The sequence below is a fragment of the Pelodiscus sinensis genome, chromosome 14, assembly GCF_049634645.1.
Source record: "Pelodiscus sinensis isolate JC-2024 chromosome 14, ASM4963464v1, whole genome shotgun sequence".
Taxonomy (NCBI): domain Eukaryota; kingdom Metazoa; phylum Chordata; order Testudines; family Trionychidae; genus Pelodiscus; species Pelodiscus sinensis.
Window position 1 is genome coordinate 2,467,296 of NC_134724.1, and position 26,246 is coordinate 2,493,541.

Genomic DNA, 26,246 nt, shown 5'->3' on the forward strand with positions numbered 1-26,246 from the left:
TGTAGATCTATTTGGTGTTATTTAATTTTAGAAAATAAACATTAAAAGACTAAGTGTTTTACCTCAGCCCTTTATACTAAGTGGCATGTATTATAGAAGCATTGTGGAACAACCCTTGCAAAGGAAATGATAAGATTTTAAACTAACAATGTACCTAAGCATGATTCATTCAGATGCCAACACAAATTTTACAACAGAATAAGCTTATCCAAGGTCAACGACCCACCATGGTAAACACTGAAAATGAACATTTTTGAAAATGGTGTTTAATTACTGAGATGAATATTAATACAACAAAGATCAGGCCTAGATGACAATGACAAACTAGAAAATTGATCTTTAAATAAATGCAGAATAACTATTGTAAAGAATCTATGTGTGGTTCTTAAGAACTATATTTAAAAGCTTTATATCATCCTCTAGCAACTTTTTCAACACTTTTTTGTTTTGCTCTGCCTGAATTCCACAGAAAACATGTTTCATAGCATCAAGAATAGCCGTAGCTTTTTTACTAATATCCTCTGGGACATATTTCTTGTTGGAACTATCAATATATGTAGTTAGCTGAGGACTAAAATCATACAGCAGGTTAATAAATGCTCTTAGCTTTCTGATTTCTGCTGTGTCCTCTTCTACTTCTACTGTTTTCTCTTCTACCTTTTCTTCTGGAGGTGATGGTTTAGGCTGGTGATACAGTTGACCTAGAGAAGCCTCCGCTTCTTTTTCCACAATAAGAGCTTTCTTTATATAGCTTTCAGATGATTCAACATACTCTTTGAGATGTGGATTTTGTTTAACATAATCTGGTGGTTTCTGTAACAATTTTTTTAGCTTTTTAATCTTTTCCAAGATTGCTTCACCTACGGGTTGATGTTTCACAGTGTCATATACATGTAGCTTTTTCACCTTTGCAACATGTTTCTGTTTTTCTACTTTTTTGGTGATGTTTTCTGTTTCTTTGAGTTTTTGTACATACTTTAAAGACTGCACCAGATTTTCTAGGGATCCATTTGTTAACTGATCAAAAGTTTTACTCTTTTTTGTTAAAACACCATTTTCGTATGTCATAAATAATTTTTTCAGGGGGGTTGTTGAGCTAGAAGACTCATTAGTGTGTAAAACAACCGAAACGTCAGTGTCAGTTCGAAGTCTCCAAAATGGTGTTGTTGTAGATACAGTAAATTTTTTCGTAACAGCAGATTTTTTCTTTGACTTCTTTTGTTTTATACCATATTTTTGGCCTACATTTAACCAAAGGGAGTCAATACTCTGATTGACATATGATTTTACTATATTGGGTGTAAAGAGAGTTTGCTCAGTTGGTGAAGCCTGTGTAGGAACATTTTGTATCATATCCTGCAGAATCGCCACGAGGCTCTTCAGGGTTTTTTCTTCTTTCTTTTCTTCTGATCCAAAAGGTATAGTATGTGATTCTATAAAAGATTACCAAATAATTATAAAGTACACTCATAGAAATTGCAAGTGCACCTGTATCATGAGTAAAACAAATTTCAGCTATATCTGGACTTTTGCCATAACTTTTAATGATTTTCATATTTATAGAAAATCTATGATTTTTTACATTTTGAATGTAACCCTGCCTCCTTAAATGAATTATGATGGGCATTTGCATGGAGTTTCTCTTTTGCAAGCCTGCAAATTGGGAACTTTTCTATTTTTAGTTATGCTGAAATATGGACAGAGGCACAATTCTACAAGAGCTAGCTGCTTGAAACAGATCTTGTCGACAAAAATCTGAATGATGCAATTTTACAGTTGGGATCTGCAAACACATTGCTGTAAATGAGAGCTAGGAGTTCTTACCATAAATTGTTAAGTTGTCTGTTCCTAAGGTTGTAACCTGGATAGAAGAGGTTGGGTTCACAGTGATCTGTTAAGCATAAAAACAATGTATTTGAAATCTGACTTCTACTTTATTATAACAATATTTTTCTTCATATTATTAGTCTACATAAGAACGGCCATATTGGGTCAGACCAGTGGTCCATCCAGCCCAGTATCCTGTCTGCGGACAGTGGCCAATACCATATGCCCCAGAAGGAGGGAACAGAACAGGTAATCCTCACATGATCCCTTCCCTGTCACCCACTTCCAGAGAAAAAGCTGCCCCTTTTCCATTATTACGGGGGCAATAATTAAGACAGATTTTCAAACAGAATAATTTGGCCTAGTCAGAACACTATAATTAAAACAACGACAACAAAAAAACCCTGAAGTCAACAAATTCAAAGTTAAATTTCTCTCTCTGGTAAAAAAGAGAGAATGAGAGATTCCAAAGAATGTGAATTTCCCATATTTATTGTACCACACAGTCAAAGCTTTGCCTTCCTTCTAACTCCTGCTACATAAGGTAAACATGTCATTGGCAAGATCACAGCTAGCTAAAATGTTAAAACTTCAAATACTGTGGTGGTTCTGCCTGGGACCCTGAGAGTCTCAAAACTGTATAATTAGCATTTTGCCATCTTAAACCACACGTTCCATTATTTGCATAGTAGTGTGTATATATACTTTGTGTACCAAAAAAAATTGCCAAGACTGGAAATTAAGCATGTAAATGTAAGAGATAAGCGAATTAAGATTTCCTTGTGTAAGTACATGAACAGTCTTTAATTATATGATTACGTATTATTTTTTCCATCGGAGCTCTGCCTTATTGAGTGTACAGAATGAATGTACACTCACTCATAGCTTGACCCTACTACTGCGAAAATTAGAGTTAAGATTTCTATTGACTTTAATGGTTCAGGATCAAGCACTGGGCAGGTAGCTATTCGATATTTCTTTTTATGCTCCTCATCTGATGTGTGACCCCGCTCTTTGTTTACCATACAAGCTCTGCACTAAATACAAAATTATTACTTTTCACATGTGAGCTTTTCTATGGCATCTTACTGCTTCTAAAACATTAATGACTATCTTCTCAATGGCCTTTTGAAACGAAGTGGATTATTCCCATTTCAAAGACGGGAAACTAAGGTACAAAGCTGTTGTCAAAAGTGTCCACTAATTTTGCATGTTCCCTTCCACACACTTACAGCTAATTTTTCAGAGCACTAGGCATTTTTATAGCACATTATACGTTCAAAGCACAGCACCCATTGACTTCAGTTACAGGTATGAGTGCTCAGCACTTCCAAAAATCCAACCTCTGTATCTTATGCCGGATGCTCAGAAAATGGGAAACACCTAATCTAAACGATTCATTTCTATTCACTTTTCCTCAGAGTCGTAACTAGCTAATTTGGCGCCTGAGGCAAGACCGTCCTCGGCAGGCGTGCTGACGAAATTGCAAGTGCACCTATATCATGAATAAAACAAATTTCAGCTATATCTGGACTTTTGCTATAACTTTTAATGATCGGATTACATAGGTTCAACGTGTAGTCTTCTGATGTCAGAAGATGACAAGTGCATTTTGCTGAGTAACTCATAGCAGTTCTCCTTGCTTTCTGTAAAAATGGAAGGTGCATATCCCAGTCTCTGGGATGGTATTCCAAAACATTCACAAATGTATTTTCAATGTCCCATGAAATCTTTCTATTTGCTATTGACTGATGTCAGATGCCTGATACAAGTTTAATTGATCAATCTTTTGTGACATCTTAAATATTCAGAACTCAAAATTCATTTCTTGGTGCTAGTTTATTCACCAAAACCACCAAATCTAGCACTAAAAATGTACTGTAGAGATAGACAGGGCCTTATTTTTATATGTGGCCTTATTATTATTATTTTGTATTAATATAGCACCTAGAAGCCCTATTCAAGAGCCAAGACCCCATTATGCTAGACACTGTACAAACATCAAATAAAAAGATGGTCCCTGCCCCCAAAGAGTTTACAATCAAAGCATACGTTATGAGACAACAGACATTTACAGACAGATTACGAGGAAAAGTATGATAATATTGGTCAGTATGAGGACAGTGGTCACAAAACCCCAGCAGGCTAACATCTATCTAAACTTGTTTGTGCATTTTGGATTTTTTCATGTGAATCCATTCAAACATATGCAACAACATTTCCACATTCAAAGTAGGCAACCTTGCATTAACGTCATTTTAGTGACAAATGCAATTTGCACCCATATATTTGATTTTTTTCCATGCAAACATTTAGGTACTTATAAAGAAATGCAGAAGTTCAAACAAACACATACATTTAGCACATTTTTTAAAATTGTTTCTCTGTACTCTAAAACGGTTCAATATTTATTTCAGCAGCAAATTTTCCTGCCTCAGATTTACCCTAATATGTGGAAATATGTCAATGTTGTTTACTGCTTATACCTACAGCAAAAGGGCACAAAGTTAAAACATATCAGAAATGTATTTGAGGAGCTATGAGGCCGGGTGAAAAAGTCTGAAAATATTCTATTTGGAGGAAATTCTGCATCTATATCATCTATGAACCACTCTGATGTGCACTAGCCATCGAGCTTACAACCTAAGCAAAGTCAAGTGTGCTAAGGATTGGGATGAGAGAAAAAACAATGGTGCTGTGGGGTTTTTTTAATAAAGAATAGAGGGTAAGTCAGAAAATGATATAGGAACAGAACTACTCCTAAATATAGTATTTTTCAGTATCCCACAAAACACCTATTGTTCTTTCAAACTGGAAATGAAAACACTAACAATAAAGAAACAAAAGTCAGCACACATTCTAGAATAACCTACAATAAAAATTGTCACTCATTAGTGAAAACACTTACCCTGCTTAGTAGAAAGAATAAGCATCTTTACTAAGGCTCTGATCCTGCAAAGATTAAAGTTAAACTGCTTTAAAATTTGCTGCTGAAATAAATATTGAACAGTTTTAGAGTACAGAGAAACAATGTTCAAAAATTTGTTAAATGTATGTGTTTGTTTGAACTTCTGCATTTCTTTATGAGTACTTAAAGTAAGTCTTTGCAGGACCGGGACCTAATTGATTAATTGGCTAATTCTGTCACAGAACATGCAGATTTTTCCTTTCTTCTCCATCTCACCCAATGTCAGACCTGATCCTGCTCCCATAAAAGTCAATGGAAAAAATCTCTTAGCCACAGAATTAAACCTAGTGTATACACTGTAATAGTGAAAATTAGTAATTCACAAGTATTTTCCTTTGCTGTGATGTTAAAGAAATGAGAAGACTGATAAATCTTGTTAGGCACATCTCTTTGGGGCAGGGACAATTACTTCTTTTCTGTCTGAAAGTATCCTAGCACACTGCGGGCACAAACAGAAATAAATAAATACATTTATTCTCAAAATCCCAAAATTAAAGTTACCTTTATATGTTTAACAGTCTCAAGAGTATGTTGCAATGCTAAAAGAAAAAAAATTAAAATTAGTCATTGAGCATAACATTTAAATTACATATTGTCAATGCAGAGGAACAGACTGAAATTGGTATTCTTTAATATTATAAATTTGCCCTTTGTATTATATTTTAAAGTGTTCACCTTACATTACACCAAACAGGGAAAGAAAGCTCATTGCAAAGTTAAAATATGTAATTATAAGTAAAAAAAAAAAAAAAAAAACCACAACAATGTCTCTTTATTTCAAGTAATTTTGTGTTGGAAGTTTAGGGCCAGTTTCTCAAGAACCTGCTTCTTCATTTCAGGCACCCAAATGAGGTGTTCGAATTTTACAAACTGTTAAGCATTCGTTTGGTCATCTAAATAATACGAACAAAGGGAGCTGGAGGGTGCTGTTCTTTTCTGAAAATCTAGCCATTTCAATGCAAGTGCCTAAACTGGACGCTGAGCTGAGTACTTTTGAAAAGCTAGTGCTCTAACTTCCTGCATGAAAAATAGAAAAGAAATTTACATCTGTTTTTCAGAATGCTAATGATTGAGCAAAGAAATGTGACATTTAGAATTACATGCTGTGCCAGGTAATCAGGAATTTTCCTACTTGCAAATATTATTACTTTAAATTGGACTGCACTCTTCTGGGGATGTTGAATTGTTTCTGCCAGCAGGTGAAGAAAGAAAACCAAAAAGACTGCTCAAAAATCACAGTATCATCTCTCTCGGTTTAAGTAATTCCACTACAGTAATCATTCACTTGTGAAACCACATAACTGTAAAACTAAACACAAGGGAAAAGAAAAAAGACAACAGAATAAAGAGACAAGATAGAATTCTGGACTGATATTAGCCAGTTTATAAATGCCATCAAAATATTTTATGTAAAAAAAATTGTTCATTCTATAAAGTTGACTTTTATCAGTCTAGGACTGCCTTAACTAAGAAGCAATGCAACAAAAGTAAAATCTCTGAAGAAGTACACCTTGAGAACTCATCCACAGGAAGCTACTTCTGCACAAGACCAGACTTCAAAACTCAAAAAGTCATTAAGGAAATGAACAGAATTCTATGTAGCATTTTAATAAATGTATTGCGTTGAAGTATCCTATCAAAGACTCAAGACATTCCAAATGCCTTTATTGAACTATTGTAATGAAATCTAGTAAAGCCTTGTTGACTTTATAGATATTGTAATACATTTCTCTTTCCTGCTGTGTGCTGCTTAAGTTGTCCTCCATGTACATTTTGAAAGCCTCTTAGACATTAAATAATTTTGTTAGAATCAAAGATTTGACATAAAGACCCCCCCCCAAAAAATCTTGTGACCCTAGACAAATTCAAAAACGATTTAAAAAATAAAAAATACATTGGGCATAGTGGTGCATGCGTGTAATCTCAATTACTTGGGAGGTGGAGGTTCATGGACCACTCAAGGGTTCTAGGCTGCAGTGGGCAGTGGGCTAGGCTGATCGGATATCCAATGCAACTGACAGACTTATCAGCAGGTGGCTGACGGTCTGAACAGAACAACACAGATGATGTACTGCAATCGGTGTGTCCTCTGTGAGGGCTAGTGGACTGATGGATCAAGGTAAAAATTAAGGATATTCCTGTTATTTTGTCTATGTGATCTATTAAGAAGCCATTTAAATGATTTTCTGCCCAGTTAAATAAAATTGAAGAACTATCAGCAACTGCTGGCTCACAATTTTGATGGGTGAAACTTGGTGCTTCCAGTCTTGTTTTAAATATGTCACATAAAAAAATGTCAAATATGACGTGCACCTGCTGTCTATTTCTTCATGCTTCTTACTAAAATGGCAGCCTTCATCCTAATCCCCTACGTTAGGAAGAAATGATAGCCTCCTATGACACAAGATTCCTTGTGCTGTTAGGGTACGGAGCAAGGCACTTTATCTCAAACTGTTCGGTTTGATCTTTTCTTTGTTTCTGCAGCTCACAGGAACACCCAATTTTGTGACAACTACAACAGACTGAAGCTATCTTAACAATGAAGATTCTGGTCCTGTGTACTTTCAGTCTATGGCTCAAAATGAGGCTCTATAAGTCTCCCAGATAAAAAAACTGAGCTACAGGAAAGTAACTATACAAAGACTCATCAGGTTAAAAGATTAGGTTTAATCACAAAATAATACAGATCTGGCCCTTGATGTTGACGAATTTTTCTTGCATGATCAATTCTCCAACAAAGTTGTTTTATGGAGAACTTGTAAATGTCTCAAAGGATTGAACTAGAGAGTAAAAAATGTTTATAGTTCAGCTGAACAGTTATAAGGAAACCAAAACAGGGTTAAGACTGATAAGAAAAAATAAATAAACACGTGATTTTGCACCTGCTCAAGTATAGAAAGGATTTGCAAATCCAAAGTCAAACAAAAGTATTTAATGTTTATATTGATTACTTAAGAATCCCCAGTTAATACTCTGAGGTTTGAGGTTCTTGTCCCAAGATCAGTCCCAGTATTATTAAGATTATTGTTCAGCTGGCAATGCCCAATATGCAAAGCTGCAACACTCACAATCCATAGATCAAGTGACAGATTTGGCAACCAAACAGAGAAAGGTCGATAGCGGCAATTCCCCTCCCTGTAGCTTATGCCCAGGCAGGTAACTCACCTGCAGTAAAAATCTAAATAGAAAAACAAATCAATTTCTGAATTAGAATATAGTGCCTAGCAAACTGTATGTTTTCAGATTTCAGGACTTCCTCTTTTCTGTTTCTCTGCCTTCAGCATACTACTTCTACTTAGCTGACAAACTCTGCAATAGAGGGAGTACTGCCCTCCTGGGAAGAATAGTAACACACACACATATGCATGTGCATACACACCTCTCTCGAACAGAGACATTTAAGACATTCCTTGAACATCAGACTCTCATGGCATACCAGAAGCCAGGTAGGGCCCTCATAGGTAACAACTTGTCTCCTGCCACTAGGTCTCTACAATTGTAATTGTGCAAGGTTGTGCAAGGGGTGATGTGCAGCATCAGCCTCATTGCAGTCTGGTTGCATTCTCATTTGATGTTAATAACTAGGGCTGTGTCTACATTGGCATGATTTTGTGCAAAAGCAACTGCTTTTGCACAAAAACTTGCTGCTTGTCTACACTGGCGGGGAGTTCTTACGCAAGAACACTGACATTCTAATGTGTGAAATCAGTGATTCTTGTGCAAGAACTATGATGCTCCCGCTCAGGAATAAGCCCTCTTGCGCAATTGTTCTTGCGCAAGAGGCCAGTGTAGACAGGCAACATGAATTTCTTGCGCAAGAAAGCCCGATGGTTAAAATGGCCATTGGAGCTTTCTTGCGCAAGAGAGCGTCTACACTGGCACGGATGCTCTTGCACAAAAGCACATCTTTTGCGCAAAGGCACATGCCAGTGTAGACGCTCTCTTGCACAAATACTCTAACGCAAAAACTCTTGCGTTAAAGAGTATTTGCACAAAATCTTGCCAATGTAGCCAAGCTGTTTGTGTTCAGAATCTCACAAGAAGGGGATTCTGTGCTAGTTAACATTTATACAAGTGTTAAGGGGCTTCGTTAGTTGAACTGATTGTAATATTAAAAAATGAGGAATTCTGTGCCACCACTCCTTGTTTTTGCATATACAGATTAACAAGGTTCCCCTCAGAGACTCGTAGTATTAAAGGTACTTAAAGATGAATAAGTGGCAGCCTCAGACCAGCAGCCCTCACCTTGAGACGACAGGGGAACTGATTTCATATTCCAGTTTAGCCAGTAGACCACAGTATCTTAGAATCTATCCAATTCTGTCTATTCACTTACTTTGGGCCCATGCCAAAGTTCACAGGTCTCAATGCTTCATGCTAACTACTTATGTCAATGTCTTACAGAAGTGGTTTTCAACATTTTGTCCACAGGCACAGCACTTGGGTCAACAGACTATGGCTAAGATTCTCAAAAGGGTCCATACCACCATTTGATATCTTATATGTCTGTAAATTATAAAAGGTTGAAAACTACCATCTTACAAGATACAGGCCTGCTTTATTGCTTTAAATTATGCCTATGCCTTATCTAGCAAATACCTTTAGGCAACAGGTGAAGACTGATTAAATCATTTTTGTCTGTGAAATTAGAAAAAAAGATACTGTAATTTAGAAGATGGAAAGCCTCTTTGGTGACTATATTGTGATTTGTCATCTCTGGAGGACAGATGTAAATTGGAAAGTGAGAAAGAGGACTTGGGATGTCAAGAAAATATTGATTTGTACTCAGCTGTCTTCTTTAAAATTTCTTCCAAACCTTCATAGAATAGCAAATCATACTGGAGCAGAAGACCTATGGGATGTGACTTGACACTATTCTCTTGTCCATAATATTACTAGATAGTCTTGCTATCCTTTGAAATAGGAGTTATCATGACACAAAAAATGCTGACATACTATAAATGCTGTCAGCCGGGAATTTAAAAGGCACAGATATTTCTTAAATGTATAAAGAAAAAAGGAATTTCCCATCTCCTGTACCTGTGGATTATGATTATAAATATCAGAATAAAGTATACTGTGAAACAATTACAAGCTGCCATCTGCTCTTTTCGCTAAAAGCTCCTTCGGATTCACTATCAAATGGCAGAGCATTACCCTTTACACAATTGCATTAACTTTGCAACTTTTGAAATGCTGATTGTGTTTTGGGCACAGTCAATACAAGCCAGAAAAGGTTGCAGGTAAGGGATGCACGTATTACAGGTTCATCCTGATTTCCAATCCAAGAATAGAATATCACTTTAAGAACTCCATTGAGTCAGGAATTTGTGAGGCTAATTAAAAATTGTGAAGTACAAATCTTCAGTAAGCAACAGATGTAGACACAACACATTATGGCTATGTCTATACTGCCCCCTCTTGTGCAAAAAAATGTGCAAATGAGGCAAAGTGTGGAATATCGCCATGCCTCATTTGCATAATTAATGAGGCTGTTTTTGTGCAAGAGGCCCTGGTTTGACATCATCAGGTCCTGAGGGTGCTGGACTAGAGGGGTTCAACCTGTACTATCACCTGCTTTTCAGAAGTGCTGAGCAACCCATTAACCACTTATTTAAATTTTGTCAATATCAAAATTAAAAATCTGAATATTTAGGGAATGAAATGAAGAAACCAAAGGCAGACCCCCTCCAAAAAATTATTAATTGCCAAAGACAAATATAAGAGGAGAAAGTTGGTCAGTTTCATTTGTCAATTTGCGCTGTATAGTCAGGCTCAATCCATTAAAGTTTCCAACTAGCTATTTTACCTGTCACTTCCCCAAAAATGTGAACACTGTATCCACGTGTTCTGTGTCATGTGATTGGTTAGAAGTTAACACCTGACCTCTAATAAAAAATATGCTTGCTATCTTTGTACCATAGAGAAAGTGTTACGTTTCAGCCTTAACATATATATTCTCGAGAATGTAAGACATTAACTGTTGAACTAAATCTTCAACCACCACTCTGAATATGTGTATTTAATGTCCTCACACGAGATCCCTATTATGTGTTTCAGTTTTTTATTTAACACTTCTCTTTTCATTCATTCATTCAATAATGGCATTTGGTTGGGAAATATATATGCAATTAAACACATCGGCCATCTTACAAATAGACCATGCTAATTTTCCAGGACTGTATTAGTAACAATTATTTGGCATCACTAGCTCCTTTTAAGAGCCTACACTAAATGTCAAAACCAGTTATACAAGCAATAACCAGAATATCTAAGTTTCCAAGTCTGAAACTGAATTCATACATACAGGCCTATTGAAGTCAATAGGGCTACATATTGGTAGACCTTTCGAACAACACACAACTCCACTGACTTCAGTAATTTCACCCAAGCAGATCTGATTGCAGGATAGGATTTCTATTTGCAGCAATATTAGCACCTTATTGTAATGCACAGCTAAGAGCCTTCCTAGATCTGAAGTAGTCAAGTTTTTCCTTTCTGGGGGTTAAGATACTGCCCATATTTTTGCTTTAGCAGCCCCATAGCCATAAAATGCTGCTTCCAAACATTTCTGTGCCATACAATTAACTAACCTGAAACAATCCGTCAAGGATCTGATCCCTCTAACGCAGTGGTTCCCAACCTTTTCCAAAACAAAAGACAGGACTATGCAGCACTTTAAAGACTAACAAGATGGTTTATTCGGTGATGGATGAGCTTTCGTAGGCCAGACCTACTTCCTCAGATCAAATAGTGGAGAAAATTGGCATAACTATATATACCAAAGGGATACAATCAAAAAAAATGAACATGCATAAAATTGACAAATCACATTTTAGAAGAGGGGGGGTGAGGTTAGTGTCTATGAGATAATGGTATTGGGGTGTGTGACAGCACATTGGGGTTTTCCTGTCTCCTGCACCCCCGTAATGGCATGAACAGATTCCACCAGCCACTAGAATAGAGGATGTTTATTGCTTCTCCAGGATACAGCACAGCACAGATGTCATCTGGTTCCAGGGCAGGCCTAGGATGCCTCAGCCCCCCCCCCCCCCTTGAGATGTGCCCCTAAATCCCAGCCCCTTTCCCTAGGCTGTCTCCTCCATCCTCCCAGACAGAAACTAACTCCCTCACTTCCAGCCTTGCCCCAGCCAGCGCTCCCCTCCCCTTCGTCCCATTGTTCCGCTCCCTGGGAGATCACTGGTCAGACAGGTTCAAAGCCCCCTTGCACAATGACTCGTCCCCTGCCCTGCTGCAGCCAGCGGAGGTCACTCGCAACCCAAGCCTGGCAACCAGCAAGGTACCCCCACTAGTCACAGGGTGACAAGTGGGGAAGCGTCTCTGTCACGGGTAAGGCAGTTACATCTCTGTTGCGGTGTCCCCTTTGGTTCATACGCTTGTGACGATTTTCTTCCACTCTTTGATCTGGGAAGTGGGTCTGGCCCACGAAAGCTCCTCACCTCATAAACCACCTTGTGAGTCTCTAAGTGCGGCAGGGCCCTGTCTTTGGTTCCAGCTGCACCAGACTAACAGGGCTGCGGCTCCCCCACCGGCCTGTCCCGGGGGGGGGGCATTGGGACAATGCAGGGAGACCTGCCAGCGAGGCAGTTCAAACGGGGGGGGCTCGGGGCCCTTCTGACCCCCAGCTGGGGCCCGGCCCATGGGGCGGGGAGCGGCAGGGACCAGTGGCCAAGGGGGGGGGGGCTCGGCCCGACTCCCACACAAGCGCCCGCGGAGGTGAAGGGGGGGGCGGCCCCGCGGAAGCCTCCGCTCCTCAGCGCCTCGGGGGGGGGGGGGGGGCCGCTTCGTGCCAGGGCGGCTCGCGCCCGGCCCCGGGGGCCTTTCCGGGCCGGTCTCCGCCGTACCCTGCATGGCGGGGGCTGGCTCCTCCGCGGGGGCGCCCCGGGCCGGCAGCAGGGCGAGCGCCGCGGCGAGCAGGAGCAGCCGCTCCCCGGCCATCCTCCGCGCTCCACACGGGCCGCGCGCGCGCCCGGGGCTGGCGGCCGGCGGGCAACCGTCACTGCCCCCCCCCCCCCCGCGCGCGCGCCGCGGCGAACTGGGCGGTGGCGGCCCCGCCCTCCCACGAGGCCCCGCCCACACACGCCCTGGACACTGGCTCCGCCCACAGGGACACCGGCCTCGCCCAGGGCACCGGCCCCGCCCACACACGCTCCAGCCCCGCCCTGGGCACTAGCCCCGCCCACACACGCTCCAGCCCTGCCCTGGGCACTGGCCCCGCCCACAGGGACACCCGCCCCGCCCTGGGCACTGGCCCCGCCCACACACGCCCCAGCCCCGCCCTGGGCACTGGCCCCGCCCACAGGGACACCCACCCCGCCCAGGGTACTGGCACCGCCCACACACGCCCCAGCCCCGCCCTGGGCACTGGCCCCGCCCATCACCCACCTGCCTGGCCCACCCACTACCGGCCCCACCAAGGCCCTGCCTCCCCCACGGCTCCCGGGGCCACCAAAGGCACCAGGATGCCACCTCCCTCAGAGGGTCCCCGCCCCTTCCCGCCTACATCACCGGCCCACTCCCAGGCAGGCACAGGGCACCAATCCTCCTCCAGGCAACCGCCGCCCCCCAGAGCACCAGCCGCCTTCCAGCAGTGCACCCCCCAGGTGTGCTACCCTCTCCGTTCACTCCCCCACACGCCACAGGCTGTGCCCCGCCACACACACCCCATCAGCATCCTCCCCGGCCTCCCACCCACCCACCCACATGGTGCATTCTCTGTCCCTGCTTTCAGGCCACCAGACACCTCTTAGCTCCCACCAGGCCTTGTTCCCCTTTGCTGCACTCACCAGCACTTCCCGGGCACCAGCACACACTCCTGCTGTCTCATGTGTACACCGGGCGGCAGCCCTTCCCCCCTTTTTCACTGTACCCAGGCAGCACACACCCTTTTGTGCACATAGACAGCATTTCACTCCACCTATCCTTGTCCCTCTACACACACACATCTCCCTGCCACTCCATCAGCCACACTACCCTCTGCACGCACCCACACTCACCATCATCCAGGATTCGCACATCGGATTCTCTGTTCCTTAACACTCCTGCAACACAAAAGAATTTACATATAGGTTGATGCACATCATTAACGACTAACCTTTCAGAGCCTGCATTTCAAAACCAGTAATTCATTGATGCATTTTACATGTAGTTTGCCCTAGCAACAGTGTAGTGAGCCTCATTTATTGCACATGCAAAATTCACTCCTGCAAAAAGAGAGACCCTGATTGCAATGCAATCCTTAAATGGAGATCTCTCCTCTGGCACAATGTTTTCAGATGTGTTCCAGGAGGCACAGGTGTAGTTACTATATATTTCAGCCTTACCTTAGAATTTATTTTAAAAACGCTTTAATGACACCTCAATATTTTTCTTTTTTGTTTTGTTTTTTTAATATCAGAAGGATACAAATCTCTCAACAGTAAGCAACTGAATTTCCAGTGATCTGTTACATCCATCCATCTCCTTGCTGATTGTCTGCCACTATGATGACTCTCCACTATTCCTTCCATAATAATTTTGTGGAAAGTATGGCAACTGCTAAACAAACTAACATGGTGGCTCTAGACTTTGGGTGTGTCTCGACTACAGGGTTTTGTCGACGCTGGTAAACCTCATTTTACAAGGCATAACGCCTTCTGTCGACAGAGTTTCTGTTGACAGAAGGTGTTATTGCATGTAAACTGTCCTTTGCGTCTACACTACCATGTCGACAAACCAGCTTGCTTTGTCGACAGAACTCAATGTAGTCTAGACGCTCTTTGTCGACAGAAGTTTTCTCGACAGTATCTGTCGAGAAAACTTCTGTCGACAGAAGCCTGTAGTCTAGACGTACCCTTTGATAGAACTTAGGCATGAGCTTTTAAGGCAAGCAAGACTGTCCCCCACCCTGGCTCTTTTTCTTTAACAGGAATTCGGGTGTTGTTGCACTCGGGTGTAGTTCGGCAACACCTGAGCCGAAGCCTAAATCTAATTTTCAAAGGAACTTGTTTGTGATCTTTAAAAATCTGAGCCTGTGCATTTATTCAGAATCTTGCACACTAGGACCTCTACACACTATTGTAATGCTGCTACTCATAATCATGACAAAATTTTCCTTTAGGAAAGAGAGAGTGGGCGAGGGATGGGTTCCACCAATTTCAACTGGAGAAATAGACTAGTACAGACATTAGTCCCATTTTCTTTCCGTCTTGATTCACCCACTTTCTCACACCGTGGTTTGCTGAGCAGAGTTTGGGTGCATTTTGTATTAAAAGTAAAAAAAGACCAGATTTTTTTGTTCATATTAAACTAGCGATGTTCTTCTTATTTGCTGAAACACAAATCTTTTAATGTTATTGTGTGGTTCCCTCTGGGAATGGTGATTATGTTAGGATCTTTCTAACAAGAACCATGTTTAGATATGGTTTGTCAAAAAGTGTATGACACTTACCGTGACTTTTCTAGAGAGGACTCAAGAATCATTGTCTGCTGAAAGCAGAAATTTCTATATTGGCCAAAGCGTTATATGGTGTATAGTAAAAGATAATGATTCATCTCCAACACATACAGGTTGTGGTCCTTGATAAGAGGACAAATGTATCACATGCTTAAGATGATAAGAGATTATTTACAACATCAAACTTTCATGCATATTATAAAGGGAGATGAGGCATCAGAAAGAGATTGATATTAGGATTTCTAACTTAATCTGTGATTGAAGAGTTAGTAGAATTACAAGAGTGGGAAATCTTTGGGCAGTCATGACATTTTTGGATTGGCAGAGAATTCTGGGCCCTTTTGGTGTCTGGGGGAAAATGGACAAAAAGTTTTTGTATTTAAAGAGGGAACAGAATCAGGGAGTCATTAGCAGGAGCTGACAGAAATAAGCAATCTGCAGGATACTGAAAAAGATATAATCTGCACTGCGACTGACCTAGCCATGCAGACAAAAGTGACTGAATGCTCTGTTTCTCTATCACTGTAGTGTGATTTCCAGGTTGTGAAAGAAATCCTCTAGGGGGAGTCAGAAAATGGTTTTAAAGACTTCCCTTTCAGTTAGATAATACCCAAAGATCAAGGGCCTCCGAGTGAGTCATTCTACAAAGAATGATCAATCTTACAAAAGTAAGAATAATTAAAAAGCGACCCTTTGTTATTTTACGGGGAAACAGGGGCAATAGACTTACAAGCCAAACAGAACCATGAACACTATAAAGACAGAATCTCATATGGCATGCTACAGACCAAAGGGGACTCTGCCTCTCACGACAACTTCAAAGACAGACATTTGCACCTGTCAAGAGATGTTTGAAAATGAAATCCATGCAAGCCAAGAGAGCTGCAGGGTTCAAAGACTTACAGTGACACTGGCAGGGTGAGAGTAGCCAGTGTAAAGTGAAGTAGTGGGAGATGCGGGGGGTCAACCAGCCAAGGTCAGCACTGTCAGTCTGCAGAAATATAAGAGATGTCATTTTAGAGATGCTTGCATCAGCACTTCCAGCTTCCTGGTTAAGTCACCAGATACATAAATATAGTAAATATTTAATTAGATGGAAGTTTGGCTAACGTAACACTTCTGTTTATTTACTGCATTAACATTAACATTAATTGTAAGTCACAACCATCGTAAATCCTTTTCAGGGAATTTAGGCTCTGTCTTTACAAACAATTCTGGACACTATCATATCCAGATGTTATCATTCCATAGTTAGGTTAAAACTGCATTCTTATTAATTGGCTTATGGCTCTGATGCTGCAAACACCTATGTGGCTGTTTTAAGCATGTTAGTAATTCTATAAAGTCAATGGAACCACATGTGTGTAGAGAATGTTAAAGAGAGAATTCCCATAAAGATGAGCAACATTTAGGCTACATCTACACTGCAGGCTTGTTGCGCAAGAACAATTGTTCTTGCGCAAAAACTTGCCGGGTATCTACACTGCACGCGTGTTCTTGCGCAAGTAAATTTACAGTACAGCGTTGGAAAACAGGGCTTCTTCCGGAAGAGTTATTCCTCTCCCCATGAGGAATAAGCCCTCTTGCGCAAGAGCTCTTCCACAAGGAGGCAGTGTAGACAAGCAACATGATTTTCTTGAGCAAGAAACCCCTATGGCTAAAATGACCATCAGAGCTTTCTTAGGCAAAAGAACATCCACACTACCATGAACGCTCTTGCGCAAAAACACATCTCTTCCACAAAAGCACATGGCAGTGTGGACGTACTCTTGTGGAAGACTTTTTGCCCAAGAACTCTTGCGTAAAACAATTCTTGCGCAAGAAGTCTGCAGTGTAGACGTAGCCTTAGAGCAGCGGTTCTCAAACTTTTTGGGCTCCAGAGCCCTTTACATGCGTAAAAATTTATGCAGAGCCCCAGCGGTCCACTGATTGTATGTGTTGTACCTATCGATGTTTCCAGTTTGTCAAACTCGCGGAGCCCGTGGAGAAGTCTTGTGGAGCCCCCGGGGCTCCGCGGAGCACAGTTTGAGAAACACTGCCTTAGAGATTAACCCAACTTCAGTGGTTTTAAGTGCCTCATGGACTTATCCAGACTCCTCCCAATGATAGATGGCAGCAGAGTAAAACAGACTGGTTAATAAAAACTATCTTACGTACATATCTGGCCCCTATCACTATGATATCTCAGCACCTAATACCCTTTAATCTGCCAACACCCGTATGAGGAAGGGAAATACTATTATCCTCATCTTTTACAGAGAGGGAGCAACAGCACAGAACAGCTAAGTGGTTTGGCCAACGTCACACAGGAAGTTTATGGCAGGCCAGGAAATTGAACTGAAGTCTTCTAAATACTAAACTAGTGACCTAACTACTGGGCCATCCTTACAAACAAGGAGCTAAGCTTTGACTTGTAATAATGTCAAGGTAAGGCAAAATCTACACTGCTGGTTAAATTGGTTTCACTGCAATCAATGCAGTGGTGTCAATTTAGCAGGTCTGGGAAAGACACCCTAAAATCAATGGGAGACCACTCATCCATTGATGTCTGTACTCTACCTCGCTCATATGTGAAAGTTATAATGATGGGAGAGTGTCTGTCATTGACGTAGCAAGGTGTAGACACCGTTGTATGTTGACCTAAGTTATGTCAATGTCAGCTACGTAACTTGTGTAACAAACATAACTTATGTAACTAACGTAACGAGGTGTAGATCAGCCCTAAATGCTATAACATTGGTTTATCGCACGTAATCACATTAACTTTCCCATGATGAGCAAGAAGCCCCCCTTCTGCAGAATTCAAGCTCCACAGATGATCTCTTTTTATTTCCACAATACTGAGCTCTGTTTTGCATACATGTAGGCTACGTCTAGACTGGCCCCTTCTCCGGAAGAGGCATGCAAAGCAGGCAAGTCAGAATAGGGAAATCCGCGGGGGATTTAAATATCCCCCGCGGGATTTAAATAAACATGACCGCCGCTTTTTTTCCGGCTTGGGGAAAAGCCGGAAAAGAGCGTCTAGACTGGCGCGATCCTCCGGAATAAAGCCCTTTTCCGGAGGATCTCTTATTCCTACTTGCAAGAGCTCACCACTGTAAGGGAGGGGCATATCTTTGGGCGAGTCACCTTGGAACTCGTCTGCCCCAGCAGATGCTGCAACTCAAACATGGCAAGCTCACATGTTCAAGAGGAGCACAATATCCAGTGTAGAGCTATGCAGGCAGGCATCTCAAAGAACCGCAGCGACTATGGAAACTGCTCTTTACATTATCGCCTTTTCCCATGGTGTCCCTCACAGCTGGACACCCGTTCCTGATTTCCTAATTCCTGGCTGCCATATACCTTCTTTTAAGAGCAACTTTTTCAATGAACCCTTGTTCTCCTAATCAAATTTTCTCCACTCCTTTCCTTTTCCTAAATTGCTTTGTCCTTTTCTTGACCTGATGAAGTCAGCTGGGAGACAAAGGGTACGTCTACACTGCAACACCATTTCAAAATGACTAGCGCTATTCTGAAATAACTTAGTCTGTGTCTACACAGCAGGCAGTTATTTCGAAATAGTGTCAAAATACTGTCAAGCTGGAGGACTTCTTACTCCAACTCCTGTAACACTCATTGTACGAGGAATAAGGAAAGTCGGAGGAAGAGTGCTCTATTTCGAAATAAGTGCTGTGTATCCCTTCCAATTTCAAAATAAGCTACGCAATTGACATAGCTCAATTTGCGTAGCTTATTTTGAGTTAAGCCCTGCAGTATAGATGCACCCTGATATGCACAGAAAGCTGAGTCCATCAGCAGACGCACAATAGCAAACTATCTTGGTGTAAAGACATCAGGAACTCTTTAATGACCTGAAAATCAAAAAAGAATCCTACAAAAAGTGGAAATATGGACAAATTGCTAAGGGCAAGTGCAAAGGAATACTACAAGCATGGAGGAATAGAATCAAAAGGGTCAGGGCACAAAATGAGTTATTCCTAGCAAAGGATATAAAAAGCAGTTACAAGTTTTGTAAATACATTAGGCGCAAGAGAAAGATGAAGGAAAGCTAAATAACAGATGACATCCAAAAGGGTGATGTGTTCAAGGCCTACTTTGTGTCAGTAATCACTAAAAAGGACAGTTGTAACCATATACTTAACTCAATATTGACAATGTGGGGGAAGGAATACACACAAAAATATGGAAAAAATAAGTTGGCAGGACCTAATGAAATTAATCTTAGGGCACATACTAGCAGAAGAAATCTCAGAACCATTTGCAATAGCTTCAAGAATTCATGGAAGTCAGGTGAGGTCCCTGGGAAGGGCAAACACAGTACCTATTTTTTAAAAAGGGAACAAAGATATCCAGGGAATATGGATCAGTTAGTTTAACTTCAAAACCTGGAAAGGTTTGGAACAAATTAACCAACCCATTTGGAAGCAACCTAGAAAATAACAAGGTAACGCCTAGTAGCCAACATCGATTTGTCACGAACAAATCATGCCAAACCAGCCTATTTTCCCTCTTTCACAGGGTTACTGTTCCAGTGTCTAGGAAGGAAGCTGTTGAGTTTGGTATTACTGGATTAAAGTGGCTCTCAAATTACCTATCAATAGTTTGCTGTCAAACTGAGAGGACTTCTGTTAGTAGAGTCCTGGAAGGCTCTGTCCTGAGTCTGGTACTACTGAATATTTTCATTCATGACTCGGCTAATGGAATGGAAAGTATACTTAGAAAAGGTATGGATGACATCAGGCGGTGAGGGGTTGCAAGCACTTTGCGGAACAAGATTAGAATTCCAAATGACCTTGACAAATGAGAGAACTGATCTGAATTCAACAAGACAACATTCAGTGAAGTGTATGCAGAGCGCTGCACGCAGGAAGGACAAATCAAACTGCGTAACTACAAAATAGGGACTAACACTGATTCGGTGGGAGTGCTGCGGAAGAGGATCTGGAAATCCTTGTGGATCAAAAATTCAATCAGAACCTACAATGTCATGCTCCTTGGCAGTGACCGAAGGGGAGCAGCAAGCAACAAGCAGCATCAGTCGGAATAGGAGGGCTTCAGCACCTTCTTCCCCGGCATTCTTCTCACATACCCAGCCCCTTGGCCTGCGTCTCCTCGCAGTCCCAGCTAATTCCTGCACACGCCCCATCCACAGCCCTCTGCCTTGATTCCTGAACCCTCCACACCAACCCACTGCCTTGAGCACACCCACACACGCCCTAACCACCCTGCCCTGTGTTCCCTGCACTCTACTCCACACTGAAATTCCCCACAGATATTGTCATATCACACACACCCTCCACCCCCTGCCCTGAGCCCTCCCGGGGAAGCAGGTGTTCATATAACCGTATCTGTAAGAAATGTAAGTTACTTTCTCCCCTGCTACTTTCACCAGCTACTGGCTACGCTGGAATCTCTCTCTTGTTTTTACAAAAAATGTCCAAAGGTCAGTTTTGTCCTGATTGGGAACACTTGGAAAGCTTTGATATTTACATGAGACAGGAAGAGTTACTTGCCCAGACCTAGCTGAAACGTCAAAATCCTGGCATCTGCTATGACGGGCGGAAAAAAAAAGACTTCCCATAGAAGAAAGAAATTCAAGACTTTACACTGCTGACATTTCAGTGGAATGAAACAAGGTGATTTCTTTGTAGGCCTCTTTTATACATCATACTGGAGAGAAAAGGCAGCTCTCTGTTTCACAACGGGTGTTCTTCGAGATGTGTTGCTCACATCCGTTCCACGGTAGAGGTACATCTAGACTACAGGCCTTTGTCGACAGAGGCTCTATTGACAGATACTGTCGACAAAGCGTCTGTAGACAAAGAGCGTCTAGACTACAACCAGTTCTGTTGACAAAGCAAGCCGCTTTGTCGACGTGAGAGTGTAGACGCAAAGGACAGTGTGGATGGAATAACACCTTCTGTCGACAGAACTCTGTCGACAAAAGGCGTTATTCCTCGTAAAATGAGGTTTACCGCCGTCAACAAAACTGCCAAGTTCTGTCGACGTTATGTTGACAGAACTCGGTGGTAGTGTAGACGCAGGTATAGTTTTGTAGACAAAAGTCCACTTTATCTAGACACTGTATCTAGTCCCTGTATCTAGACACACCCTAGGTGTGTGAGCTCGCCACATGCTGGACATTTTCCCCCTAGCAGTACTTGTAGGGGAGCGCCTCTATCAACCCCAAGAGTGGCGTTTCCATGGTGCATTAGAAGGGGCGGTGCACTCCAAACCTGACAAATGGAGACTTGCTTGTCCCGGTCCAACTCCTGGCAGAGACTGGCACCTGGACCCCTTCCTGGATGGAGTCCGGTGCCGTTGCGATGGGGATCCAACGAGTTCAAGCGCAGACTTGCCCCATGACCAGGGAGCTGCCGAGGCCTGGGGAGCTGGCACCAATTAAGTCAATATCCCCTGTGCTGCCTGCAGGTCCTCCAGTGAGGAGGGCACCTAAATGTGGCCAAGAGTCCTGCTCCTGGCCAGGGAGACCAGCGCAAAGGGGCTGGGCTGCTCTGCTCTGCTGGAGCTGGGGCCCCCCAAGTCCAATGGGGAATGAGAGCTGTTCGATATGGGTTATGCTCACCCATAGACTTATCCCGATCTACAGGTGAGCATAGCTCGCCTGGGAAATTAACCAACCTGGCTCTGGTGAGCCAGAGACAGGGAGCTCCAAAATCAAAGACATGGAATTACAAGATCATGAAAACAGAGATCTCAAATATCAGAAACATCATCTTAAGGCCAAGAGTAAAGCTACCATCTCCGAGCTAGGATCTCCCTTGTCACACTGGGCACACATTAATGTCATTTGAATAATACAAGCTCCAGTCAATATACAGTCACATTCCGCTACATAAAGAAAAGATGATGCTTGTTGTTTTGTGGAAGGTCTGACTATATACATGTATAATATTAGCACTGATTTCATTTCATTGCTAAGTTACAGCTGCACCAACAGCCAAGTCACATATGTTTTACCATGAAACAAAGTAAAGTCAATAAGAGAGAAAGGAAAACAAGCCGTATGGTTTTGTGGTTGTTACTTGAAAGTTCGGCACTGTCTAGATACACATTTAATTTTCAATCTGCTGCCATGATAGAAAGGTCGTATTAAAAAGCAAACAAGTATTTATTTAATCCTGTAGCACAAAAAATAACCCCAGTGAGAGAGTCTGTTGCCATATTATCACAGAACCATAGAAACCAGATATTTTTCCATCTCCGATATCAACAGCCAAATGTCACCATAGAGCTAACAAGCGTAAAATATCTTACATCAGGCGGTTGAACCACCCACACCAATCTGAGTCCAACCCAAATAAACTGCTGTTTCGTTGTGAAAATATGTGACGGGCCCTACAGTCACTTGCAGACAAAAGATGGCATCTCCCGCACTCAGTAATAAGTGTACAAGGCCCTGAAGGCAGCCGAACAATCTCTACATTTATCAATAGGGTTGCCAGATGGTTTCAACAAAAATACCGGACACGCTTGATATTTCATCACAATCTACATTACATCTTATTTAGAAAATACTGGACGTTTATATTTTCTCATTTCTATTTTCTCAATGTGTTTCCCGAACAGAAAGCTTTAATACTGGACTGTTTGGTTAAAAACCGGGCACCTGGCAACCCTGATCTAATTTCCACTGAAATCAATGGGAACTTTTCTGTTGACTTAAGTGGGGTTGGATCGATATTCCATCCCCCTGCCAATAGCAGATGTTCCCTACAACATTGACGTTTTTAGTTTTAAATATATCGACCATTACAGATTTCTGTAACTCTTGATAGTTGAAGAGGCCTCACTTATATGAAAGTGTTCCTGATACTCAGAGCACATTTTCCTTTACTGAAATTCATTGGATTAATCTTCGTTTTACAAATCTCTAAATCTGCTCCCTGGCTTTGGCTAAGAGACACAGAAGCTGGGTAAAGATTGAGTATAGGCAACGCTAAAAGGAAGACGAAGAGTAAAACAACTGAAGCCAAAAAGATGGGTTGCTACTTCCTGTGGAAACCCAATTCTTAATGGTGACCAATGTCTCCACTTGGCAGGACCAACCAGCTCGCCTCTGTCCCCCACAATGATAATGATAATGACGACCGTTCTCCTATGCCAAAATGACTGTCTTTCTAACGTATGTAGACCTGACCATTAGGTATTTTTACCCTCAAATGACAATCTTTAGCAACGCTGAAGTCCACGTACCATGTGCTGTACAGATGCAGAAATCCTCTGAAATATAGTTAGGCTTGGAAGGGTTGGATTTGTATATTCAGTAAGTGCTGATTTCTCTGTACACACCTGTCAGCAAGGTGTGGGGAGTCACCGGGCCCTGCACCCCACCTGCAGCCAGACGGACTCTCAGCAGGTAGAGCAGAAGGTTTATTAGTCGACAGGCATACAGTGTAGAGCAGACTTGTCAGCACAAAAAGCAGTAGTAGTAAATACAGTCCATTTAGGAGAGAGGGGGCTCAGAACCCAGGGCCCTGACACTCCCCCCCACCCCGGCATCCCAAGCCTGCGAGACTCACTCACACACCCAGCAGCTGTCTCCCCCTGCAGCCAGCCCCACCTCCAGCCTATGTCCAGCTTCCTGAGCAAACAGTGTCACCTGGTCACACCCCCTCCTTGGCTCAGGTTACAGAAAGCATTAGCCATCCTGCACATGCTGGAGACTGTCACAGCAACAGTCCAATCACCATCTCGCTATTGGTGCAGTGCTGAGGGAAACTGAGGCACACACACTGGGTTACTACAGGACCGTAGAAATCACATACCACACGCCAAGCAGACAGCGCGAATACAATCCCCACTCCATCACATCACTCACATGGACAGAAACAATTCTGGGCTGGAATCAAAATGTATAAACAGAGTAAGGAAAATGGTTTTGAGAATTGTTTAGAGTTGGACTTGTGATGCGTTTTAATAGGTATGTCACCCTTCTGCCAGCTGGCACCAGCAGCAGCTGGGTTCAGTTTCTAGGGGTTCCTCCCATCCATCCAACACAGAACTGGCTCCAGCCCCCACCTAGTAACCAGGGAAATTCACACCCCGCCCCTGGGCGCCTCTGGGCGGCAACGCTCCCCCAGCACCGGCAGAGTCTGAGTGTAGGAAAAGCTTGTAACAAAAGAGAGGGAAGTAACTTGGCAGAGTTTTGTGAAAACACCACAGAGCAGATTCATAAACCATGAGTAAGTAGGTTGGGCAGTGTCCTTGGAAACCCACCAGCCCTGCCCTTCGCATGCCCAGACCTTCTCTGCACCCTGCCCCTCAGCTGCTGCCTTTGGTCAGTGCACAGCCAGAGTTCAGGGGTGCAGCCTGGGCGGGGTGTGTGTGTGTGTGTGTGTGTCCAGCTCTTAGCTGTGACTTCTGTCCATCAGGCTCAAGTGATTTCAGCGCGTGCAAGTATAACCGTCCCTGGATGGATTTGAATCTGGGACATCTGCAGCTTAGTATAGGAGCCTCTACTGCTTGAGCTAAGAGCCAGCTGGCGCTCAGCATAGGCTGTAGAGCTCCCTTGTTCTTATCTGATGCTGTAAGTGGTGTAAGTGTCACTGCATGGGACAGTGACCCACACTAGGTGTGTGGGTTACACAAGCCGGGTAGAAAAAAAACAGCTGCCTTATCCATACGGCCCCTGGGGCTCCTCCCTACCTTCAGCTCCAGCCCTGGGGAAGCTGGTGGTGGCTTCCCAAGAAAAGGCTGGGGCTGATTCCCCCACTCCAGGAGCAAGGCCAGGGTCGGGTCGGGCTGCCATGGCAGAAACAAGGCAGCCACTGGCTCCTCCCACAGTCCGCCCAGACAGGGACTGGTTCTGCCAGAAGGTAATTTCTATACAACCTTTCTTCCTGTGTAAAGGTTTAGTATGTTACAGCCAAATCCTTTTGCCAGTCACCGTTGCCACTCACATTTTTCATTGACCTCTCTCCTGCACGCTCATTGCGTGACTATTTTGGCCTCCTTTATATTTCAAAAAATTGCAATCCACAGGTAGAAAAAAAGCATCGCCCAATCATGCATGCAGAAGGCGCTGAACCCAATGGCACCAGACCTACCTAGATCCCTATGGAGCATCAGCTATGGAAACCACCAGAGCCCAGAGCAGGGGCAGGCATAATATGGCTTGTGGGTCAGACCCAGCTGTCAAGTCTTTGGATCTGGCCCAGAGCTGCCAGGACCGTTAGGCAGCGTTCCTGCCTGCTGCAGCCCAAGTGGCTGGCTCCTGGGGCCATGTGACTCCAGGTGCTGCACGCCTCTTGGGAAGGGGGGGCTTTGTGCACTGTCCCCGCCCCCAGCACAATCATCGCAGTCCCCATTGGTCAGTTCCCAGCCAATGGGAGTTGCGATGATTGTGATGGGGCGGGAGCAGCGCACAAAGTCTCTCCCCTCCAGGGCGCACAGTGCAGAGAGGCACGTGGTCCCAGCACCTGGCCCTGCAGCAGGCAGAGCCCTGCTTGAGGGTCCCAGCAGCTGCTGGCCAGGAACCAACTAGGTAAACACCTCCCAGCCAGAGCCTGCATCTTTCAGCCCACCCCCTCCTGCACCCCAACTCTATTTCACCCAAATCCTCTGAACCCCTCCTCCGCCAGGTTACAACTCCCCGCACCCCCTCCTGCACCCTTCCCCCAGGCAGAATCCTCTCCTGCCCCCACTCCCCTGTCCCAGGTCACAAGCCCTTCCTTCACCCACACTCCCTCTCATACCCCACACCCCCTACTGCCCCCCAAAACCCTTCCCTGAGCTCCCTTCCACATCCAACCTCCATCCCGGACCCCACACTCCCTCCATAGAAAAGTGTGGCCCTTGCCACTTGCCAAAATCTTGGAGTGACCCTCCCCCTTCACAAATTGCTGCCCACCCCGGCCTAGAGGCTGTTGTACCTGGCACTCCATCACCTGTAAGGGAGAAATCCTTCTCCTAACACTTTTACAGCACCTCTGTACACAGTCTGTTTACGTTGCCAGAGTTATTATACAT

At 43.3% G+C, this 26,246-nt stretch overlaps 1 protein-coding gene across 3 annotated transcripts; it reads right to left on the bottom strand.

The window, feature by feature from the left end:
- On the bottom strand, positions 1-25,523 carry LOC102453278 (uncharacterized). 3 transcript variants are annotated; one of them, XM_025189195.2, is made up of 5 exons: positions 25,325-25,523; positions 13,813-13,857; positions 5,297-5,334; positions 1,825-1,891; positions 1-1,433 (listed from the first exon to the last, which is right to left on the bottom strand). In XM_025189195.2, exons 1-5 carry the CDS (start codon positions 25,341-25,343, stop codon positions 373-375), a joined length of 1,230 nt encoding a protein of 409 aa, XP_025044980.2. In that variant the 5' UTR covers positions 25,344-25,523; the 3' UTR covers positions 1-372. The 3 variants fall into 3 exon arrangements, 2 of the variants coding, with proteins under 2 accessions (XP_025044980.2, XP_075752957.1); XR_012895675.1 differs by lacking the exons at positions 13,813-13,857; positions 25,325-25,523 and adding exons at positions 4,736-4,779; positions 12,661-12,844 and having other exon boundaries at positions 1,269-1,433; XM_075896842.1 differs by lacking the exons at positions 13,813-13,857; positions 25,325-25,523 and adding an exon at positions 12,661-12,832.
- Between the last annotated feature and the right edge of the window lie 723 nt (positions 25,524-26,246).

Coding starts and splice junctions, on each gene's coding strand:
- LOC102453278 (XM_075896842.1), bottom strand. CDS start 12,754: ATGGCCGGGGAGCGGCTGCTCCTGCTCGCCGCGGCGCTCGCCCTGCTG. Junction 1,892..5,296: donor AGACTGTTAAACATATAAAG/GTAACTTTAATT, acceptor TATGCTTAACAG/ATCACTGTGAACCCAACCTC. Junction 1,434..1,824: donor AGACAACTTAACAATTTATG/GTAAGAACTCCT, acceptor AATCTTTTATAG/AATCACATACTATACCTTTT.